General features: G+C 39.0%; 1 protein-coding gene across 1 annotated transcript; it reads left to right on the top strand.

The window, feature by feature from the left end:
• Positions 1–4549: 4549 nt before the first annotated feature.
• mylipa (myosin regulatory light chain interacting protein a) lies at positions 4550–19319 on the top strand. Its single transcript, XM_008422058.3, has 7 exons — positions 4550–4790; positions 6577–6767; positions 14132–14317; positions 15532–15729; positions 15844–16008; positions 16507–16930; positions 17914–19319. The coding sequence occupies exons 1-7, from the start codon at positions 4704–4706 to the stop codon at positions 18106–18108; spliced, it is 1446 nt and encodes a 481-aa protein (XP_008420280.1). The 5' UTR covers positions 4550–4703; the 3' UTR covers positions 18109–19319.
• The last annotated feature ends 5522 nt before the right edge of the window (positions 19320–24841 follow it).

Here is a 24841-nt window from a genome sequence, read left to right as displayed (position 1 = left end):
GGTAGTTCAATTTTAATGCAGAAAGACAGAATATCACCTTAAAGCTATGCTGTCTGTACTTACAATAACTATAAACATGAAAGTACATGAAAAAATGGGCTATATATATATATATAAAATTATAGTTGAGCTTTGCACCTGTCAGCCAATCTAAAGCTTTTTTGTGTATTTACCGTAGTATGTGCTGAACTGGAAAAGTGTAAAGAAAGTAAAACCTTATTTCAACACTGCAGTGTAAGTTTGCTTGACACATATTGAGACAGTATATTTCAACATACTGGTAGTTAAGACAACCATGGATGAAGACCTCAAAACCCAATATTGTAAAATCCCATGTTTTACTGAAAATCCACCAAAATACAATTTTACCTTTTCTCCACCATGAGACCACTTACAAGTAAAAATGTTTTGTGAGTATTCCATCAAGGCTGAAAAAAATGACCTCAGCATTAACTATGCTGCATCAACAAAATAGCATTTCTAATTGATTGGATACTGAATCCGAATCAGTATGTGGTGTGTGATAGAAATCATGCAAAACCAATCACTTGGAGAAATCTAGGGCATCTCTAATCAGAATGCTCACTATGCAAGATAACATAATCATGGCTGAGCTTGCAGTCTCACTTTAAGGATACATGGTGTGCAATCCAAATCTTGAGTTACCAGGTCAATCCATTGTTTTTTGGCTCTGAGAAAGCCAGGCATCTTTTGCTACTTCCTTTGTTTTCCCAGACAACATCCATTTAACCAAGTAGCATTAATAATCCCCTTTTTTCTACCCAGTTTAGCTAAATTATGCCTTAGAATTATTCCTCAAAGATGACTGAAACAAGGTGCTGGTCTGAAGCTTGTCTAGCTCTTGAAAATCATGGGTTGAATTGAAAAACAATGCTACTTTTCAGCAAAACACGAGTCATTTCTAATGAATGATTCTGCTATCTATGGTAACATTATCATGGCTGAGATTGCAATCTAATTTAAGCAGTACATGGTGTGAAGTCTATCACTTCTAAATCAGCCCAAATCTTCAATTTAATAGGTCAGTCTGTTATTTTTTGGCTTTGATTGCCAGACGCCTCCTGCTAGGTCCTTAGTTCTCTCTGACAAAGTCCATTCTGCTCGGTAGCGTAAATCATCCCTTTCATCACCTGAATCTACCAGCTCAATCCGTAGAAACATTTCTTTCTCCAAGATCACTGAGGCTAGACCCAGGTCTGTTGCTAGTCTGGCTCTTGATAATCTGGGGCAGGAATGGGAAATTCCTAGACGAGGGGGTGGACCACTTTCCCTCCCTCTATCGCTGATGACCTCAGGTTTTGACAGATGTGCATCTTTGTCATCCGAGGCAGATGATGTTGAGGAACTGTCATTGGTCGAGTCAGAGCTGACAGATGACTGTGTGCCTTCACTTTGGTTGAGATCCCCTTCGTAGGCTGATTTCTGGTTGCTTTGTCTGCTGATGGAAGTCCAGCGAAAAGAAAGGCATCTTGTCATAGCCTGCCATAACTGTTGAGGTCTGAATATATCCGACCTTGGTTGATTTGAGCCACAGATTACTAGGTTAGTCTCCATTTGCTTAAAATCTGCTGCTTTTTTTGCTGCCACCTCTTTTGATCCTTCAGGGTAACATGGTGGCAAAGCTTCTCCTTCCTCTTCATCTTTCGGATGAATCTGCTGGTCCTCCTCAAAGCTGAAAGAGCCGCTGAACCTTTGACTCCTCTTCATCATACACTCTGAATCAACATCTGAAGTCGATAATGAATCTTCGTCTGACAAGTCCTTGGATGGTGGTTATTGATTTTCTTCAGAGGAACATCTTATCCTTTGGCACCTCTACATACTTCAATGATCAATTCCACTCTGATCAGCTGCCCAGTCCCCTTGGTTTAAGCCCAATAGATGGAAAAAAAACAATCAAGGCGATCACAACAACAGCCAGAGAAGTGACGCTACCATGGCACTTCCTGTCCTACTCTCTGTTTCACAAAACATTGCTTTGCTGTGGAGTTGGGCAGCAATGACACCGTGATGTCATGTGCCCACATGCACACACACATACGCATGCGTGTACAAACACACACCAACATTTGCACACATAGAAATCCTTGCATGGCTATGTGTTTGCACTCCAGTTGAGTGAGCAATGACTTGCCTTGCAGGGAAGTGATGCCACATTGTATGATGTCATACCGAGCTGCAAAGCAGAAGTCTGCAAAAGGGTCTGTGTTTGTGCAGGGACCCAGATGGAGGCAGGGGGTAAACAAGCAGACTCAAAACTGACCTAGATGTTCAAAGATGAGTCAGTTTCAGTTACTATTATACTAATTTCCATGCCTACACAGTGTTGCATTTGTAATAGGTAATGCTTACAATAGAAGTACTTATACTTTCCTACTCTGCTAAAACATTGGATTCAATAAACATTTAAGGTTAAGCTTAGTGGAAACATAAATTGTGAAAACCTGAAGATTACTTGCTTAGGTTACACTGCAATATTCAACAGTATGGTGTGGTTACAAATAAACAACATGCTTACTATCAGTGGTTTTCCTTTAAGAGCTATGGCAATAAATGATTGACGATTAAGTACACTTTTAGATGCAATTGTCTGGAAAGAGTTTTCAGATATAAACAACAAACATTTAAAAAGAAAATTACAAATTTATAGAAAAGCATAACATTTGTCAATCCAATATTTTACTAAACCCATATAAGGAAGGAGGGTTATTTTAGTTCTACACCAGTTAGCAAACATTGCGTGTCCTGCAAAAATTCACACTCCCTCCACCCCCTCTCGACGAGCAACTTACAAACATGCTACACACCGTTTACTCTATTATTGTGAAATAGGCAGTAATAAACACATGGTCATCACTGTCAACATTGAGTTTTCAAGATGGGATTAGTTTGATTTGGTGCAAACTAATCTTGCTTGGTTTGCACCAACTTAGTTTCCCTCGATGCACAATAATGCGCAAGATTCCCAAATTATTCAAGCTAATCTTTTATGTTGACCACATTTTTCAGATCAGATACAGATACAATACAATGCCTTAGATCAAAGCTCATGCGATAGAATGACCCAATCATGTTAGAGTGTATATTCAGATAAGAATCTACGGCTAGGCTACAAAATTGATGTTTGCAGAAGAATTCCATTCAATGTCATTGAGCTTTACCAAATTTGCAGACGAATGGGAAAATAATTTAAGTGACTATTAATGCAAAGCTGATAGAAATGTACTCCAAAAGAATTCTAGACGTAAATATAGTGAAAGGTTGGTCTAAACTTCAACTCCAGTCCCTAAGGGCACAACTTTTAGATGTGTCCCCTGGTTAAGTCAACCTGAATCAAATGGCTGAATTCTACAGAGACCTGTTAAAGACCTTAGACTCAGGTGTGTTGAAGAAGAGATATATTTAAAAGTTGCAGGAAATTGGCCCTCAAGGGCTGGAGTTGAATACCTTTGGTCTAAACAACATTGAAGTATGTTGTCCTACCATTTCACAATTCTGCTAAATGAAGGGGAAATGAGTTCTTTTGCAAGGCACTGTAGTTAAACGTTAAAACATCATCGGTACTTTTCCTTCAGTCTCCTCTTATTATATCCAATATTTATATCACTTCAGCTACACAAGGAATGCAGCTGTGGAAAGAGTGCAAACATATTGGAGAGGCATGCTGCCTCCACTCTAAATTGTCCTCTGGCAAACAAACGATAAGCTTGGCTGAATACCATGCCTTCCTTGGTTTTAAAGTACAAGGCTGCTCTTCTCTTCACTTTCCTTGCCAAGTTTGCCTCCATCACAATGCAGTGCTGCTGAATAATGGATGATAAAACAGTAGCTGTTGTGGATGCATTGGGGCAGAAGACATATTGAAATAAGGTCACAGAAATATTAGGTGCTCAAATTAGCAACACTTAAGCTTCATGGTTGGAGGCGCTGCTAACATGTTTAAATTCTCCTCATGACGGCACAAACCAACTCAGTGCTTGACAGATTTATTTTGTATTTAACCTTTATTTATAAATAAGATTAAGTAAAGCATATCAATTTCAGAATAAGATGTTATAAGACGAATGATTTAGAGAAAATAAAGGCGCTCTATAAGAAGGGGAAATAGTGGGTGGCTGAGGTAGAAGTTGCAGAGATTAAATATTCATAAAAGCCTTGAGTTGCAAAAAACAGGCGAAGTGGAAAGTTTCCCCACTAGTATTGCAGCTATTTCTGGGTCATAATCAAATAAATGATTTATAAAAATCTATGGAAAGCCATTAAACTTACCCTGAAGTGCACTGGCGTACGATGAAATGTCTAATTTATTAAGTTCAGGTGTGCAAAAATAAAAGCTCTCTGGTTGCATACAACCAACCCACCACAAGAGGACGCAGTGCCTCTCAAACAAGAGCTCAACTTGATCCTCCAGTTTGCGGATGTGACAACGCTTCCAATTGGTTAACAGAAGTTCAGTGAGTTACAATACAGCGTCTGTGATTGGATGCCCTTCAAGTAGGCGGGACTACGGGGCGCATTTCATTGATATTTCCTACAGCTGGTAGAGGAAGATTAGCCACACTGAGAGAACTGTGAGAGGAAAGTGATGTAGGCTTGATGTGGAGGGTTTCTAAAGAGGGTAAGAGAATAGTTTTGTTGGTTTAAAGCGTGGCACACCAAAGACTACAAAATACAAAGCCAAAATGCTCTGCCACGTTACTCGTCCGGACTCGGTGGTGATGGAAGTGGAAGTTGACGCGAAGGCGAACGGAGAAGACTGTCTTAATAAGGTTAGTAAAAATACCCATAAATGTTCAGATGTATGTGCGGAGACCATTTGTCTTTTCGTCTCTTTGACTGTTTCTGTCAGACAAATCGCCGAAACCGTTAATTGTATCGGCACGCTTTAAGTTCTCCACTGTTTTTTAAACTTTATTTTAATTATGTAATCAGCTATTTAAGAATTAAGCGTTCTTCTAAGAAGCATAGACTATGGCTTGCTTTCCGAATTTTCTGTATTTATTACAGCTACCATAACTGGATAATTACGCTGCTGCTGCAAAGACCAAGCGAAACTATTTTGTATTTTCTTTGTAAATGTTTACGCTGTAAATATTCGTTTCCGTGGGTATCTAAACATGTTAAAGCTTTAGCAAGACTCTTCCTGTATTGCCAGAAACAGATGGCTTAGGCAGAGGTTACTGTAGGTCATTGTGTTTCATTGCGAGCTGCGCTCGGCACTTGAGCTTCATTCAACCTGAGGCTTTGTTGGTGTAGTTACATGTCAGCAAAATGAGATCTCTACTGAAAATGGGGGAAATTAGTCGCGAACATTGATGTAAATCTATTGGTTTCCACCTTTTGTCTCTAGTTTTAAATGTAAATCTCAACATATGCTGAAGCTATTAGACACTCCGTATAACTTTTGATTTCTGCATTAACTAATAATCAAATGGTTTATGTTATTTGTGAAACTGAGTTCCCTTTTGCTGCTGCATGATTTCAGGAAAAGAAAAACGAAAAAAATCAAGTCATTTTCCCCTCATTTATCTTTTGAGTGTTCATCACTCTTGAGCTGTCACATTTTGTCAAGCTGCACAAGTCAAAGCCCTTCAGTTTCTGAAGATGGCCATCTAGACCCAGAATGCTTCATACGTCTGACAAATTGTGACATGGTTGTTTTTCTTTAACTTTAAACTGTTTTGAAATCAATGGCTATCTTCTAAAAGCTCTATCCTTTTTGAAGAACATATTTTTCAAGTCGGGACTTCGACCAAAACTTTTTTCTGTTAAAAGAAAAAGCTTTTGGCTAAATTTCAGGAGTACTTTAAATCTGCCAGGAAAACACGTATAATTTTGGGATTAACTATAAGATACAAGCAGCTTTTAAGCTCTTAACAAAAATAAGGAACACGTATAAACAATGAGTCTGAATTAAAAAAAAAATAACAAAAAAACTTTTTTCTCCCTGCTTCTGTTTGTAGAGAGAGCCATGCAGAATTTCATATTTAACATTTAGTGCTCTTTGGCTTACCTCTTTTGGCCACAAGTTTTGCAAAGTCTAGAAAAGCTGCACGGATTAAAATTCATTGCATCCAACATTGTAAAGTTGGTGAGGGTAAAAATCTGATAAATCACATATCTGGATCTTAATTAGATAATTTTGAGGCCCTCTGTGCTAAAGAAACTCCCATCATTGGAGCAGTAGCTTCGGTCTTACTGCTACTAAAATGAAATGCCGGACTTATTTTGTATGCAGGGCATATTCCCAATTTGCTGAGGGTAACAAATGGGTATTATCTCTGCCTCCAGGCTTTCTAGAGACGTTCGCCAGTAGTTATGTAATAACACGACCATCCCTGCTGCAGTTAAGGGTGGGATAGATTTGATGAGCCCCCATGAAAGGATTCAAGTTTGTGTTCCAGCTGTTGGAATCCCTTAGAAATAAACTCCCTGCTCCTTTCTCTTCTTACTGATTTAATATTTCCTTAATGTTTTGATTGTTTGATTCTCTTGGTATTTTCTAGTCTAAATTCCCCTTTTTTTTGAGACCCAGTTTCCTTTACCTCTCTGCAGGTTTGCAGAAAGTTGGGCATAATTGAAGTGGATTACTTTGGGCTGCAGTTTACCGGCAGCAAAGGAGAGAATTTGTGGCTGAATCTGAGGAACCGCATCTGCCAGCAGATGGATAACGTGACACCCTGTCGGCTGAGGCTGCGAGTCAAGTTTTTTGTGGAGCCCCATCTCATCCTACAGGAACAGACAAGGTACCGCTGATTATCTTTGCTGCGATATGAACATTCCTTACTGAAATGACCAAATCATCTTGGATTTGTCGCTTCAAAATTGAACTGAGATACACGAAAAGTTTTTACTTGGTGCAAGTTCCAAATAGTTTTAAACACAGCTGTACCTGATGAGACTAGCAATATTGGGAGAGCTGTGTGCTGAAAAACACAAACCAGATCACAATCTGATCACTTTGTTTCCAACGCATTGAAAGAAGCGCCCTTTAGTAACCTCTCCGTCAAGCCGGTTCGGGTTTACTATAGGTCATTCTGACGGAGCGTCAGCCTGGAAATGTGATCCAGCAGCTCTGGGGTTGTGTGTTGCTCTCTTCCTGTTCCCTGGGGACCCTGTGGGCTCACTGGCAGCCAGGACTCCCATTGAGCTTGGGAAAAAAAACTTTTTGTGGACGTTTTTTGTTTAAAAACAAAAGGTCTCTGTTTTACCTCCTTTTTTTAGACATATGTTTTTTTTTTTTTTAAAAAAAGACCAGTGTTAGACTTTTTCTCACACAGGTTTTGTTTTTACAGGAACGTCAGTGTTGCTGCTGTGCCTCAATAATTGAGTTTGTTTTTAGTGTTTTTACTTTCATTAATTTTCTTACTGAACTAAAAGGACTGAAGATTAAAATGTCCCCTGACTAATTTCCTTGGCGAGATTAATTTGAACATGATTGTGATCTGAAAAGTAGCTAGCTATAACAAGTCTGCATTTTTCCTCATATCCCCCCGCCCAAGTTTCTTATTGTGCTCCTTGCATCGCTCCGTGTAGCTGTTAACATATTCACCCCTGTTGCAGCATTAGACTGTTGCATATTGCAAAACTTCAACTCTTATGAACCATGGGGACACTTGAGGAAACAAATCAGCAAAGTGTTCCTCTTTATGGTTAATTAAAAGCAAGCATTGTTTGGAGCGATTCCCTCGTAGCTGTTTGGCTTTCATACACGCCTTTTCCCTACTTCTCCTTCTTAAGGATATCTAGTTTCCTCTTTGTGGTCGTATTTGTATCTGTTTGACACCTGCTGACTACTACGTCTCATTCACTTCTCATTGTCTTTGTTTGCTCTGGCCCATATTTGGCAGTATTTGAAGAGGGAGGAAGGGAAAGCGAGGGGGAAGGAGAGGACACTTGGCTGCCTGTGCTCTGACCTCCACTAGATTAGAAGTGGTTATCTTGACCACTGGTGTTGGCTGACAGAATAGAGGGGGTGGTGGGATGGATAATTGGTTTGTTAAAACAAAGACATGATAGTGATGCCAGTCACATGAAGGCAGTGCTCTTAATTTAAATGCATTAATGACTGGCAATCCTCAGCTGTAATGTTTTGCAGGTCTGGTTCAATTTTTGCACGTTTATTAAGGTAATCGATTATAACTATAGATGCACATGCAAAAATTACACTTTTGTTTTTGGAAATTTGTGTATCCAGTGTTTTTTTTTTTTTTTTTTTTTTTTAAAAAAGCTCATTTGGTGTGATTCCTGTTAGAGCTACAGATGTCACCTTTCACCCAGTTCAGCTTTAGTGCTTCTCTGTGTGAGCTGGTCTGACGGCAGGATGAGTAGACATGATTCATCAGGAAGTAATACATCTGCTAGCCTGTAGGCCACTTGCAGCTTTGTGATCTTGTGGGGAAATATTGCCACTTCATGCTCATGACTGATCTGTTTTGTTCTGCCATATGTTCATGCACGGGATCATAAAAAGACATTGCTGCAGTTTTATTGATGGAGCCAGTTTCATGGTGGAATGGGTGGTCATTACTGTTACACCCTTCTAATATGCCCGCTTGCGTAACCCTCCCCATCACATAAAGCTGCTTATATAAGCAGCTGTGTGCTTTGCTGCCACGTAAAGCTCCACAGGTCACTTTAATGTGCAAGCAGTTGGCAGTTTTATTCTCTTAATTTAACATTTAGTTGAGCTGGCAAACATGATGATGTAATGTTCCTTGTATTGCCCTCTTTTATTGTTCTTCATATTTACAGGTTTTATTTTTCTGTATTGACAGTATAACCTGCCAGACTTTGCCTTTTTTTCCTCCCACTGTTGCCAGCATTGGGTCATATCCATCTGAGCTGGAAGCTTTCTGTGGCAGCTGTGACTCCCAAAATCCACTTCTTTTTTTTTTTTAGCTACTCTTTCTGTTCCATTCTTGAAGGCATTATTTATAAATCTGTATTTCATGATTGGCTTTGAGCACTTTTTACAAATGCAGTGCCTTTATCCTCACGGATTCCTTTTGTAAATTCATTTCAATCATGCGGCTGCTGTGTAATTACCATATTTGGCAGCAGGCATTAGAGGTTTTAACTACGAGAAAAAAAAATGGCGATATAAAAATCTGATCATATAACTTTATTTCCTTTTCTCTGGTTAAAGGATTCTGACCCAGAACTATCACTGACCACCTCTATTATTGGCATCATTAAACTTTTACTGTTGGCTGCTGAGCTTTGTTAATCATTTTTCCCTTCATTAGTGGTCACATTTAGCATTCTGATCATGCAATCACTAGACCCCTAAAAACCAAATTTTTTTTTTTTCTAGGCTTAATAGCGAGGGCAAAGTCATAACACAACCGTTGACTTCGCAACTTAAAATCATTTTTATCATGAAAGTATTTTAGAACCATCACAGGACAGTGCATCTTCTGTTATATAACCTCAAACAAGCTAAAACTTATTCAGATGACTTGAAGACAACAATCTATTCTTGTGAAAAAAAATTTTTTTCCCCTCTGCTGGGTTTTGGTCTTGTGACAGGTTATTAATCTGAGTAGAAATCTTTTTTTTTTTTTTTGTTTGTTTGTTTTTTTAGCATGTTTTGGCAAAATACACTCTAAGGAGAAAGAATAGCTCAGTTTGGATCAAGCAGGCACATGCCGTTATGAGGTTCTTGCACTTTAAGAAAAGGCCACAAACTTACTTTCATGCAACAAATGTAACATGATCACATTTTATTGGAAATGGATTAGAAACTATTTTGCAGCTGTAAAAATATTAACCATAAACTTTAGTTATTAGGAATGTTGAAGTTAAAATAATTTTAGTAACGGCTTGTAAAATTGCATGCATCTTTTGCAGTATTGGTGCTTTGAAAAAATGTTTACTAAGCTGATGGTTTCCTCAGGAAGGTAGTGTGCAACCTACTGTTTAAGTGACTTTTGTTAAACTGCATCACTCTATAGGTGGTTGGGAGGTACTGTTTTTTCCAATGGGGAATAATTCCAAATTAGTTGGTATAACCTACTCTATCCTTCTTTCAGACAGCTGATCAGAGTGCAGCAAAAGGTGGTGAAGCTGGAGTTTTGCATTAATCTTTGGTCCTAAAGCCAGAAAAATCTAGTGTCATGCCAAAAAGTCTCTGGCATTGTATTTAAATACTTTAATGGAAGTGAAGCATTTTCTAAATCAGTTGATGTTGTACAAACACGGTTTTATCAACTTATTTTAAAGTCTCAAAGTAATGTTTTCATTATGTTTGAAAATGCTTCTAAATTCATCAGATTTCTTCAGCACTTTGCTAACCTACATTAAGTTTGAATTATTCATTATTCTCCTGGATTGGGAGCTGACAGTGGTATTTATTCAACACCACAACTTGGAGTCCATGCTCGGCTGTAATTATCGTTTTACTAGACTGGGACCCAAAGCAGTTTAGCCCACAAACTGTCTCTTTGTTTAATTGCTACGTGGTTTTCAGCTCAGTTTGTCACAGTCCAAAAGCACATGTGTTAAACTCGGTGCCTGGAATTAATGTGGCGCTACTTTATGTTAAACTGTTCATTTACAAGTTTCTTCACAGTCCGCCCACAAGCTTTCCAGAAGATGTCGAGCCACGGTAACTATAGGTCATTGACTGAGAGTAACCTCGCTGCACATAGCTGCTGGCGGCAAGTTATTTGACTAGCTCACAAACCACATTGTTGGGAGTCCAACCAGTGAGGTTGGAGACTAATTCTGATTGGCTGAATGTAGAGCAGTCTCTAAAGCTGCGGTGTTCAGTTTCAGTTCGTGGGGATGTTTTGTTCCTCTGTGTTAAACTGACTTTTTCAGTATGACACTCGGTAGGCGCAGAGAACAAGATGACTTTTATAGACCAGAACAGAATTTTTAGGAACACTGAAGTAAAAATTATTTTAGTAAAAGCTTGTAAACTTTTGTGATTTTACTTTAAAAAAAAAAAAGAAAACTTACTAAGATTATAGTAAGCTTTCTTTTTTTAGTGCCTGGAATTAATGTGGCGCTACTTGTACTGGTTTTGACATAAGCCAAAGTTTAGGTGTCTGAAACTCTCAAAGTATTAAAGTATCTAAACTTTTGCATAGCTTTTTGTAATTTTTAACAACCTCAAGTGTAATTCTGGCAAATGAATAATCATCTTAAAACTTTAACTATGTATTATCTCTATAAAGGATAGAAGGTTGTGCTGTAAACACTATAATACAGTTGAAGTAGGCCAGGAGACTTTGGTCTCCACAGACTTCCTGGTATTCAGTCTGTTGTGTTGCAGGCTGCATGGAGAATAAAGGCAATGTCTCTGTTAGAAGACACGTGTGCATGTTTTTGTCTGAACATTGCTTCTTTCTGGACTGAGCGACTAAGAGAAGGAACTTGGCTGCTGATAAACTCAAATTTGCATATATGTTCAGTGGATGAGTCACTTATAATTTACAGGTGTTTTTTTTAACCTGTGTGGATTGAGGTTGTGGATTTTTAAAACCTGTGTTTTCCAACCACATGGTTGGAAAACATTTTTACACACATGCATCCTCAAAACATAAAGGCCAGCATCACAGAAATGTGTTATCAGTCTTGTCTGGGCCACATGTTGAAATTGACCATCAGCATGTGTTGGAGTAGTAGACAGTGGACACTTCTTCAGTGCTCTTGTGTGTGACTGACCCCAACAGGTGCTGAGGCAGCCTGGTTCTGGCACAAGAAGCCCTGTAGTTGTCAGCTTAATGGAAGTCGATACGATTTAACTGGAGAAATTACGTAGCTATAACTCAACAGAACAACCACTCATGACATCCTAGTTCTTTTTTAAAAATTATTTTATCCTTTCCTTTGCAATAATTTTCATGCTTATAAATCATAAAATATTTACATTATGGTCTAATATGGATTTATGTTATCTATTCCAAGTGTATTTGGGATCAACACAATGTTTTCGTAACACTCATGGGGAGCTTTGATGGCGATAAGCCAGTGATTTCTTAAAGATGGCTCACTGTCTGGGTTAAGTTTCCTGCTTCCTTCATATCGTATCTTGTTTTGTTTTGGGGGGGGGTGGTTTTCATAGAAGCTAAACAGGAACAGCTATCAGTAATCTGCAGCGGGGCATGTCGGCTTGCTGTGCGACTTAAAGTTGATGTCTTCCAAACTGTTATTGGCAATAAAAACAAGACTTTCACAATGTTGTGAGCCATGGGCCTAACAGCCCATTTAAATGGGAACCTTTAATGATGCAGAAGTTAAACAGTAAGCATAGCTAATTGACTGCTTGTTTATCAGATAACAAACCTGTTCTCGCATAGTTTCCTGAAACGAAACCCTGTTGTTCCACGACCAGTAGTAACCTTGCCAATCCCTGTGTGAACTAGAGTAACCTGAACGGCTTGCCCTGTAGTTACCTTTCTTTACCAGCAACCTGTTGTAAACTCCCAGTCAGGTTGGCCCTATTGTTTGCATCAGGCAGGTATCTCATGAGCGGCGCTCCATCACATGATGCCTGCTGGGCTTGATACAATGGAGTCCAGTGTTTGTGTGTTGGAGGGAATGGGATGTTTAACACCATATCAAAGCCCTGTTTGTTATGCCTGAGGCTAGTCAGCCGTGGGGGCTCGGTTGTTACAGTCTGGCTCTAGCACGGTTTGGTGTGTGCCGACATCGTTTGTGTGCCTCTCTGCTACTGTTGATGCTGCTTGGAAGCGCTGCGTGTTTGAGGTGTGTCTTTGTCGCAACGTCAAACTGTTTAAAAACACGTTACATGTGTTTTGTCACGAGGTGTGGGCTCGCTATAATCTTGCAAGATGGTAAAGGAAATGATAAAAAGAATCGTTCCTGTGAGATTCCCATGTTCTGAATCAAAAATTCAATGTGGGAAGTGTTGGTTTTCTACTTCCTTTAAAAGTCTTCAGGCACAGCATGACCTTATTTGTACAAATGAAAATGTTACCAAGCACATCATGCTTCAAAGAGACGTGCAGCTTGAAGGTGGGGGGCACCTCTTTTAGCTGAAAAATAAAGCAGTTATTTTTTAGTAGACCGTCTACTGCAACAAGAAAATATTTAGCAATGTGGCACATGGGTTAAGTTTTTAACGTTGAAGCCTGGTTGAGACATTTATGATCCTCTTTAGGTCACTGTGACATAGTTTATCTGATTGATGGATGTGAGGCTACTTGAGGTCAGTTTTCCTCATGTTGTAAGAACTGACGCAGTCAGGGTGTTGCTCTTGTTCACGTAATGCCTCCTGCAGACCGACAGAGTACTTCACATCTTGTGGTTGAAAACAAAGGAAGGGCCCACTGTTTTCTCTACTCTACTAAGGGGGTTGTTTTTCCATCACCACTCCAGAACTTGCTGTTCTCAAGAGTACTCAGCCCAAACTGTACCAGCTGTTCTGACTGCCAGTGATCTCGAATTGTGAATAAAAAAAATGTATTTTTTTTAACACGTTGTTTATAGCAGAATGAGACTAAGCAGCATACATTGGTCAATGCATGGGTACATAATCAAAAAGTAAAGTAAAATTGCTTTAGTGTAATTTCTATATATTTTGATTTGTGGCTTGCAGCTAAAGATTCAGTTCATCATTGAGGTTCGCTGCTTACACAATCATACGGAAGATTTCTCTGTGCCAAACTGAATTAACACTGTAATTCATGAAAGTGGAACATGCCCAAATATTGGCAGCATGCACTGTAGACTTCTGTATTTCATTAGCTATAAGTTGCAATTATTAACATTAACAAAAATACATATGTGAAAGACTTCAGTGTAAAATAAGTCACCATGAGGGGAGGGTGGGTGTTCTTGCAGTATTTTAACAGTCTTGTTATTCCTTCACTCAAATGTCCAACTTGCCTTCCATAACGGTTCACCAGAGCGGCCGCATGATCCAAAAATGCCATTTTAAAGAAGTGAAACTAGGGAAAGTATTTTGTTTCCTGGTATGTCATCCTATAACCATGCTGTGGAGTATTTGTGGAAGTAGGTTGTGAAGTGAAACTGAACCATTAATTGTGTGTAGAGCTATAAATGTCAAAGTATGACACAAGAGTAGCACATGGATAACATGCAAGTTCATATTCTCCATGATTTTTGTCTTCCTCAGACATCTATTCTTCATGCACGTGAAGGAAGACCTCCACAACGGACACCTTCGCATGTGCTCCGAGCAGGCAGAGGAGCTAAGCGCTCTGCTGGCGCAAGCAGAGTTTGGGGACTACAACCAAAACACGGCCCAGTACTGGTATTCAGACCTGTGTGGAGAGGAGCCCGACACCGCCACCAACAACAGGTACAACACACTCAACGTTGTCTGACAAACTGAATGCAATCCAACTCTAAATTCATGAAGACCTGCTGAAATCTAGGTGGTAAAAGCAATATGCTATTACGACAATGTAACCAATAATATGAGCCGAGTTAAGGATCTTTACTTCTTTTTTGCAAATGATCACAACCATGAAAAGATATTTTGGAGAAATGCATCTGCCTCTTACTGCATCAATGCTTAGTCTGTAAAAGGTTGGATTCAAACGGTGAATGAATTGTGTAATTTCGCGATAGGAAAAGCAGATATCTCAAGATGATAATAATAATAAACACTCGGCTACATGGTCTCTATTAAAAAAAGCATTCAGAGCTTTGAACAAACACAGCAGCTGACAAGAGATCAGATGACGTTTATTTCCAGACTACCCCTGGCAAATCTTTCTACTGCACATTTTCTCCATTAAACTGGCGTGACTGTATTGTAATACTGTTTTTTTTGTTTTTTTTCTTAACTTGGTGAAAAGGGAATTCATGCTTTCTATCAGAAACGAACTGTTAAACAAGAGTCAAATGTACTTCCCTCAGCAGTTGTCCCTCCAACTACATCCATTGTGTTTTTGCAGACTACAGTATCTCTTTTGTATTTTCAGCTTTTAAAGGGTCTGAATCAACTGACACTGAACATTGCTTTGCTTTACTGCTCAATTTATGCCGACTTTTATCTGCAGACTTCATGGCATTCATCTTGAGCACAAGCCACCGAGCTAACAGAATAGTTGTTTTAAATACTGATATTCCACCAATTGGTCAAAGCTGCATCATTAATGTCCAACTCCAAAGAATTCACAGAATGAAAAACCCTTAACCACAGGCCTGCAGAAAATTCATCCATTAAATGTTCTGATTTTTATCAAAGCACCAATAAGTTGTAATTCCAGTAATATCTAACTTACTGTGCCTCTATAATGATGCGATGGACTTGAGCAAACACAAAATTTAGTCGAAAAATGCAGACTGTGAAGAACATTAAACCTTAGTAAGTTAATATTAGCTCAATAAGTTTAAATATTGACTGCAGTCAGTTGCTCTATAAAAACATTTGCGTGCTTTGAACGCTCATCGGACTCATACATTCATCAGGCTCGTCTTGTTTTACCTGTTTGTGTAGTTAAAGTGCAGCCAACTTTTTTTTTTTTTTTTTTTTTCTCACTGCTCTGCACCTTATTTACACTGCAGCATCATCTCCAGACACAAAGCTTTGGAGGGTTTAAGCCAGGCCTCAGTGGAGTACCAGGCCTTGCAGCTCATTTCTGCTCTGGAGCATTACGGCGTGGAGTGGCACTGGGCGCGTGACGCAAACGGTCAGCGGATGGCTATCGGAGTGGGGCCAGAAGGGATCGCCATCTGTAAGGAGGATTTCAGCTTAGTTAACAGGTATGTTCTGCCATTGGATTTACCTTCTTAATGTCCAACTTTTTTTTTTTTTTTAAATATAAATGTCACTTCTAACATTGCCTCCTTTAATAATTTCTTACATTCTTGTTTTAGAGTAAGCTACCCCATCATCCAGATCGCCACTCAGTCGGGGAAAAGTGTCTACTTGACCGTAACGAAGGACACGAATGACAGCGTGGTTCTTTTATTCAAACTGATCAGTAACCGGGCAGCGAGCGGTCTGTACCGAGCCATCACAGAGACGCATGCCTTCTACAGGTGAGAGGAGCTCAACCGTTAACTATCTAACCGCAGTCTGTGCTGTAAAGTCATAGTGATGAATTTACATTTGATAAATGTATTGCCCCCAAATCAGTTTTGCTAATGAAAGATGAGCCCTGACTTAACTGTGTCTGTGATAAGCCAAGAAAACATTCTGAGTAAAATAAATGTTGAATCCTGTTGCTCTGAGGGTTGATTGATGCAGTCTGTTGGTCATTCATCTGCAGAATTGAAGATTTATTTAAGGCCAGTAGATCTAAGCAATGGTGGTAAACACCTGAAACGTGCTCTGAGCACCGAGTGTCCATGTGTACACATTTACTGAATGTGTGAAGACTAATTGGAGCATTCTAAATGCATCAAGTGACAAATATAAATATTCCTTCTGAAAGTTTTTAATATTGATGGAATTTTTGGAATCCAAACTAGATTTGAGTTGTGATGGTCAAAAACTCTTTCCAGAAAACATTAATCAATGTCTTGTTTATTTTTCAGGTGTGATACAGTTACCAACGCCGTGATGATGCAGTACAGCAGAGACTTTAAGGGTCACTTGGCTTCCCTATTCCTCAACGAAAACATCAACGTGGGCAAGAAGTACGTCTTCGACATCAGACGGACCTCCAAGGAAGTGTACGACCACGCTCGCCGTGCTCTGTACAACGCCGGCGTTGCGGACTTGGTGTCTCGCTCCGAGAGCGGCGAGCGCTCCTCTCCCTCTCTCTCCCCAAGCCGGGATGGCCAGCGGGACAAGGGACTGGACTGCAGCAGTTGCGAGCAGAGCCGGGCACTGCAGGAGCGGCTGCAGAAACTCAAAGAAGCTCTGCTGTGCATGTTGTGCTGCGAGGAGGAGATTGACGCGGCGTTCTGCCCCTGCGGTCACATGGTGTGCTGCCAGAACTGCGCAAATCAGCTGCAGGTGAGACTGCTCTCCACGCTTGGAGAAACTGTTTTTAAACTTCACGTAGTCGTTTGTATGTTTACACTTGCATGCTTTTGATTTGAAAGCTATGCTTGTCTTGGCATAATTCAAGTCTTATTCCTTAAGTGATTTTACAATTTCCCTAAAAGAATCTAATTATGCTTCAGCTCCCTGGTGCTTTTAACAACATCCAGAGGCTTGCTTAAACTCTGACGACCTGATTGTCTCCTCTTTTAATCAGCTAAAAGTGCCCGTCTTTGTGAAGGCAGATTTTGCATGAGCGTGTGTGAGAGAGTTTGTCTTCTAAAGGGATTACAGCAGTCAGGCAAATCTCTTCACCATCAGCTGAGCTGGGAAACGTCACCCAGCTACTGAAGGGGTGAATGAGTTGGTCACAGGAAGAAGTTTTAATTTCAAAAAAATATTTCTATATTTACCTGTTCTAATATTTGGACCTGAGCAGTTTGTTTAGCCTTGCTGTAATACTTTAACCACTTATTCTGCCATTACAGCTAAAAATCATTTTGAAGTGTTCGTCAGCTTTGCATATGTAGATTCTGAAAATTTTGTCTGTTCTCTGCAAAGAGGCACGACCTCAGCCAGACTGGAGAGCATCACTACACTGCAATTTCAGTCTTGCTATAGATTCTCAACTAAATTAAATCTGAAATTTGACTGAGCCGTTTAGATACATGAATATTCTTTGATCTTAACCTGGTGTCGGCTGCAATCCTCAACACCATATTCTGCATATTTTAATGTTCCCTTGATTCTTTCTTCCTTTATGCCAAATATGAGTCCTGCCCAGAACAGCTACATTAAACAAGATTAAATTACATCCAGATTGACTTGACTGACTTCTGAAGTCTGACTGCATTAAAGTTTGTGATTGAAATGTGAAGGACACAAATGCTTCTGTAAGCCACTGTAACTGGATGACTGGGGCTTTTACTCAAAAGTTGCTCCATCTTCTCCCTCAGCTGTGTCCCGTGTGCCGGTCAGATGTGGAGCACGTGCAGCACGTCTACCTGCCCACCTGCACCAGCCTCCTCAGCCTGACGCTGAATGACAACCACCAGCACCGCAGCAGCATTCCCACTCCCATCCACAGAGACACAGACTCCCCTCACAGCTGCTCCACCACGGAGTACGAACACAAGCTCTACCATACGTAAAGACTGTATAAACCCACCAAAACTCCACTATGAACACTTTAAAACCCCACCAGTAGAGTTTCACAAAGAAGAAACATTTCTGATGATATGATACTCCACACCCTTGGATTACTCCTAGCTTTTTTCTTTTTTTTTTCTTCTTTTTTTCTGAATATTATTTGCTGTGTGTCACTCTGTGAAACACCATTTACACACCATAGATTTTTTTTTTATGACGTTTTGGTTTTATTAAGTTATGGGATCAGTTGACCTGATGCTGAGATATAATCCTTGAATATGTACATTTGGTTGCTTTCTAGTGCATTTCTTTGCTCATGGCTCCATAAGGCAATGATTGTTTAGAGGAGCTAACCATGGTGGAATTTATTTGTAAGTTATATTTTTACATTTGACATTTTAAAACTCTTGTTTTACTTCATGAATTGAATAGTAGGGTTCAGGAGAGCATATTTCAGTTTGTCTTTATTTCTCATGTCCTGTTTTATTTTCCATGCCAATGACAGGCGCATTTAGAGACTAAGCAGTCCTGGTGCCAAATATAGCTCTGGATACTAATTGGATAAAATAGGCAGTAAGACTTGTCCTCGTACGCTTGTCCTTGCTCGCCAACACTCCCATTTAACTCCAAAACCGGTCTTAATTATGGAGTAAAACGTTAAAGCTGGTTCTTACAGAATCTAAAGTTGGCGCAAAGCAGGAACTGCTTCCTCTAACTGGCCTCTGCTATAAATTTCTGCTCTGGGTTTTATTTGTTCTCTTGGACATTTTTAAAGGGTACTAGGAGATGTATGTGCAATACTTGCTTGCTTTTTGCCAAGCTTTTCATTCTGTTTTTTTTTCTTTCTGTTTTTATTTAAATTCAAAGACTATTTAAAACAAAAAGGCTTTGCCACTTTACTAAAGTTTTGATATCGGGGAGGTTTGTCCCTAATGTAGCAGCAACCTTTTAATACAAATCTTCCTCAGACATGTATTTCTTTATAAAGGAAAACTCGGTTCCTTTTAATGCTGACAAGGTTAAGCTCAGTTATTTGCAGGGGAAGGACTTTTAATTTTTTTTTTTTCCTCGCGTTTAGAGATTTGTTTCTGTTTTCTGAAGCAAATACCATGGTTTTGTGAATTAACTCTTAATGTGAAAGGCTTTTTACATTATGTTGCTTTTAACTGAAAGTATTAATAAAATTCTTTTTAAAAAAAACATTTGTATCAAAGTTGGTCATTTTATGGAGGGGAGGATCTGAAGATCTTTTTTTTTTTTTTTTTTTTGTGGAAGGATCTGTGTTAATCTCTAAAAATGCTTTTGTAACTGAACTTGGTATAACTAAATATTAAGACTTGTACATGTCACTTCCCTCATTTTTTTTATATTTACAGAATAATATGCAAATATTGACTTGAATGCTTCTTTAAGAACATCAATCTCCACCCATATTCCTCTTAATGGGCCACCATTATACGCTTGCCTAAAAGTTCTATTGCTCATTTTAATATACCAAACTCTCCTTGGTCTGTCCACACCCTATGGCAACTGTTTGACACCTTTCAGCAACCTCGTTGGGTTTAGCACGATTCATAATTTCCATTACGAATCATTTTAACCATCTTTTTTTGGCTACCAACATCTTAGCAATTGCAGTTCCCCATGTTCAGCCATATTTGGTATTCTTTAAATTATCACACAAAAAAACGCTAAGCTGGATATCTTTTTTTTTTTTTTTTTTCTTCCCCCCATTCTTTATCAGCACCACATGTGCATTGCACAACATATGGCCATTTGTCACTTTAGGCTGCTGAAGCTGAAGAAATCTGATCATGGGTCCAAAAAGAGCTCTGTGTTAATTAGGATTGACAGCTTTAAGCAGACTGATGTGAATCGGTGGAAGAGTCAAGTGTTGATTTGTCTTTTTCTCAGTTTGCACCCTCTCTGTCCGTGACCTTCTGTGTGGGTGTACCTCTTTTAATTCCCCTCTTACTCTTTTCAGAGATCATTGGTATTAAGCAAAATCCATGGGCACTAATGATAGCTGCCAGGGTTAGATTTATTAGAGCTGTGTGATTTCTAATTAGTCATGCAGAATTAGAACTGCCACATCTTATCAGGTTATATGAAAACACAACGTGTAGATGTTTTGTAAAGGCCTCAGAGGTTTGCTAGAAATCATTAATAAACAAGCAGCATCATGGAGACCAAAGGACACAAAGCTGGGGATAAAGCTGTGAAGTTTAAATCAAAAAGTCCTGACCTAAATCTAACAAAATGTTGGACAAAACTTGGAAAATTGATCACTGGTTTTCTCCATTGAATCTCACTGAAATTGTGTGATTTGCAAAGTAAAATCTGCAATGTCTTATGCGTTTATATTAAACACGTGTCGTTCTCCTTCCAGTTTAAAATGATGCAATATTTTTGTTGCTCTGTCATATACAATCTCAGCAAAATACATTAAAATTGAAACATGTCGGGGGTGCAGCTGTAAAGACATGGAGGCCCTAGTGCTCGATGTCGCTGTTAGAGATTTGAGTCCCAGCCTGATGACCTTTAACCCATCTCTTTCCCCTCTCTCATGACCCACCTTCCTGTCTAACCACTCTCAAATAAAGGCCACTAGAGCTAAATAGAAATTGTAAAATGTAGTTTCCAATAAGTTCAAGGACGTGAAAACCTGTGAAGGGGCACTGTGTGGACACCTTTACAAAAATGTAAGTTTTCCGGGCTTTTAAAAAAATAAATGCCTTAAGTCTCAAACGATTTTTGCTTTGATTGAAATAGCTTTTGCTCTAGACAGAAAACTTTGAAAACCTGAATTGTCTTAATGTGCAGCTTCTCAACAGCAAAACTTGACCCTACATCAGTGGACAGGACCGAACTATGATTTATTGCTCCACTCTGACCCACCCCACTGACACGTAGCTTCTAAACTAATTTGAGTAATAGGAGGGAAGACCTCAGGGAAAACCTCTTAGAGGAAAACACATAAAAATGATGGTGGAGCAGAAATGAGAGATGGACTGCGACCTCCACAATCAGTTTTAAGGCGATGAAAATTCCTATAACAATGAGAATTTCCAACAAGTGACATGAAGCTCACAAAATGAAATAAGAGTGCCTCTTTGATTTATAGAAGCTTTTGCTGTTAAATAATTTGCGTTTGCGTCCAGAAGGAAACGTTCTGGCCAAAATCAGCTTGTCAGAATCCAGTCACCGAAAGTGAAAGCAATTTTTGTGGTTGTGCACAATCTTTAATTATAAAAAACATCCCAGGAAACATCGCATTTTGTAAGTTCTACCATTTTGACAGGATATTTAAAAAGGCAAAGCTGCAAGACTTGAACATTTTTACTTTGTTGTTTTACGTGAAATAAAAAAAATTTGAATTGACAGAAAGGTTCTGTGAGAGTCACTGTGAAGAAAAGTGATTTCAGTTTTAGACTATATGTGGAGCTCACTATAACTCTGAAGTATGTTTGAAGCACAAAGGGGGAAAAAAAAACAATATAAAAATATTCTTAAATCATTGACAGTCGATTTTACCTCAGAATGTATTTTACACCGTGTTAAACTTTAATCTAGGCCTCTTAACCTCACAAAATTACCTTCCGAATGAATTACCCGGATCGTAAACCTGACGGATAAGGAACATTCCTCGCCCTCTTCATTTGAGCCACTTCAAGAGAAAGCAAATAAAAATTTTAAGTCTTTATCATTTTAAGTCATGCCAAGAAAAAGAACATCAAAGATACTCGCCCTCCCACTGCCATGTGGTTTTCCCATCTGCTGGTCCCAGTGACACAGACCAGGGACACACGCCTTCTCCAAATGTCTCAGAGATAAATTTCCTGTGTGCAATAGGCCCCACTTCCAAACAGCATTGTCAGCTGGTAGCTGAACATGGGATGAAACGAGGTGAGACGGCTTCACTCTGGCTCTGGGAGTGTTGATGAGTGTAATCATCTGCCTTCTCTGGAGTTATGGACAGCTGTAGGAACACAGAGACGTTTTCATGTCTGGAAGTAACGTCATGCGGATATGCAATTGAGATATGCTGCAAAAACACACATTACATTTTTCCTCACTGTCTGACATGAACTAACATCTTGTTTGCTTAATGTCTGAATAATATAATCAAGGGATTTTCTTTTTAAATCAGAAGATTGGATGCATTTGTAAAGTGCATCTTTAGACATTTTTGGAAAACTCATATGATAGTTGTACACTTCTGATAGGTGAGGACAAAACAGCAGATAAAAATAAACCAAGATATCGAGATATCTGCTTCATCACTGGTTGAAATGTTCAGATATTTGAAGGTGCCAGAGTTATCAGACGAACAATTATAAGCAACTATACAAAACACGGGCATGTCTGTCCTGAAGGAGGCAGGGTCTTATAGTTCAGGATATGAGGATGTCACGAGTGCGAAATGTGCAAATCACCCCCTGAAAAAAAAAAAATGTCCAAAATGCTGATGAAGCTGGTTGGAGACCATTCATATCCGCAGTGATAAACGTCCTGGACTCACATGGGTGAAAGGCTGCTTAGTCAGGAAGAAGCCATTCAAAACCAATAACAACAAAAAAATAGTTGTTTGTTTTATTCTCTGTTTTTATCTGACTTTTAACCATTATTTTAAAAAAAAGTTATAATCTTATTTAACCTAAAACAGGAAAATGTTAGTCTGAGTTGATATCAAACAGCAAGGAAATAAAATAAAAGTTGCACGTCTGTTTTACCATGTAAACTTAAGGTTTCAACTGCATAATATTTAATAAACATTTACATATCAAGACCTCGTGGTTTTGAGAAGATTATCTGTGGTTAAGTAAATTAAACAACAGGGGCCAAAAGGATATGAAAAATATTTGCTAACAGTTTCGAAGTAAGAATTTTTTTTTTGTGTGTGGTCCCTGCCCAGCTCTCTCTCAGGCAGCGTGGCCTAGATAAGTCTGTCACATGATGTTAAGTGAGGTGTTTTTTCCACATCCACAGACTGATTGCGTGGCAGTTTTTGTCCATTAAATAAGAACCTGCATTAGTTAAACATTAGTGAAAACACTAACAGTTGACCCATTTCATGCACGCAATAAAACATGCATGCACGCAGCCTGTGGAGACGTCTCCTCGCTCCACTGTCACCCATTTCCTCCGTCACCGAAGCACCTGAGACTCCAACACCAACCTGGCACAGAATACGTGCAGAACGGAGCCGCCGTGCTCTTATCCTATCGGCTTTGTTGGCAGCCAAGGTTCTAAAGGGTCAGCATCTTATCAGAGCAGCATGGAGTGGCATGCATGAGTCTGAGGAGCAGTGGTTTGTTAACGCTGGAACAGCCTTATCTCGCATCTGTAGGCTATTCAAATCCTATCAGTTCCACAGAGATAAGGCTTGATTAGATGTCTGAGTGTCCGAATGTCCAGAATTTTATGCAGCAACCAAAGAGACAATTAGCTTCTAAATTAGGGTGTAGGTCAAAAATGATTTATAGCAGTATGAAACATCATAGTTAATTAAAATGTGACAGCTAACTGTCATTTTACTTATCATATCAGTTCCTGTTTAAAATATAAGATTTATGCTAAAAGATTCAGATTCATATTTTTCTAATTTCCAAATTGCAACAAAAGGTGTGAGGAGAAGTTAACTCGCTTGCTTCGTTCACAAAGTGAATACTAACAAGTCCAAGAAACAATATTACTGTAAAGTTAACTCCAACTTTATTTGAGAGACTGCGTCTTATAATTCATCCCTACTTCTTAACTTTCGTCTGCTTTAGAACCACAGTTCATCTGTGTGTTTAATTAGTTCTGTAACACCAGTGACAGCTTTGAGCAGTTCTCCTGCCACACTACACACATTTAACAAAGAAACATCTTGTTGCCAGGAAACACTTCAGCAAAGGCTGTGACCCCAGTGCCAGTTCTGATCTTCGTCAAGCTGCTGTTTCCTGTAACTTTGCTGACATCTAGCGGTTGGACATTGAACATTCGCTGGACTTTTAAAAAACATACAGGATAAAAAAAAAAGATAAAAAACGCTTTTGTAACGTTAAAAATGTCTTCTAATAATATATATTAAACTTTACAATTGTTTTCCTACATTTACAAGGTAACTATCCAAATAACAAGTCTTAGATCAGCATTGTATTGTAAACAAATGGACTGAAATGATAACCTTCCAGGCCAGTTTCTGCTCATCAAGCAGTTTTCAAGTTGAAGTATTAAAGGGTAATTGAGTTAGAGATATATCTTTTTTTTTTTGCTCTACCCATTCAGTAATAGTAAAGAAACACTCACACAACATGTCCAAGAGACTGTGGTCATGTCATCACAAACTTATATGTGGTTGTGTGTCGTAGCATGTAATTCTAATTACATTGTAGTTCTTTGTGCAACCTGAACAACAGGAAGCATTTTGGTGTTACATAAAAGTTTGCAGAGAGACACGAGGTCATTTAGAAATCTAAACAATAGAAAGTAGTTCAGGTAAGTCTGTCGTGATAGATTTGAACCAGAGAATAAAACCCGACTTTCCAATCTATCAATCAATATGATCAACTGTCACAAAAGCACCATCTATATCAAGCAACAATAACGAAGAGATTTATGATTTTTTTTTTTACTGAAAAGAAAGAAGCCATTTCAAATGAATATACTTTATGTTATTAGGTTCTATGAAGTGGGCCTTCCAACATTAGGACAATGCGTCCTATATAGCGACTACATGAGGACATCGTA

This window comes from Poecilia reticulata, chromosome 11, assembly GCF_904066995.2.
Source record: "Poecilia reticulata chromosome 11, P_reticulata-male-v2, whole genome shotgun sequence".
In the NCBI taxonomy this organism is placed as follows: domain Eukaryota; kingdom Metazoa; phylum Chordata; class Actinopteri; order Cyprinodontiformes; family Poeciliidae; genus Poecilia; species Poecilia reticulata.
The sequence above is the reverse complement of the archived record's forward strand: the minus strand, read 5'-3'. Positions and strand labels throughout refer to the sequence as shown.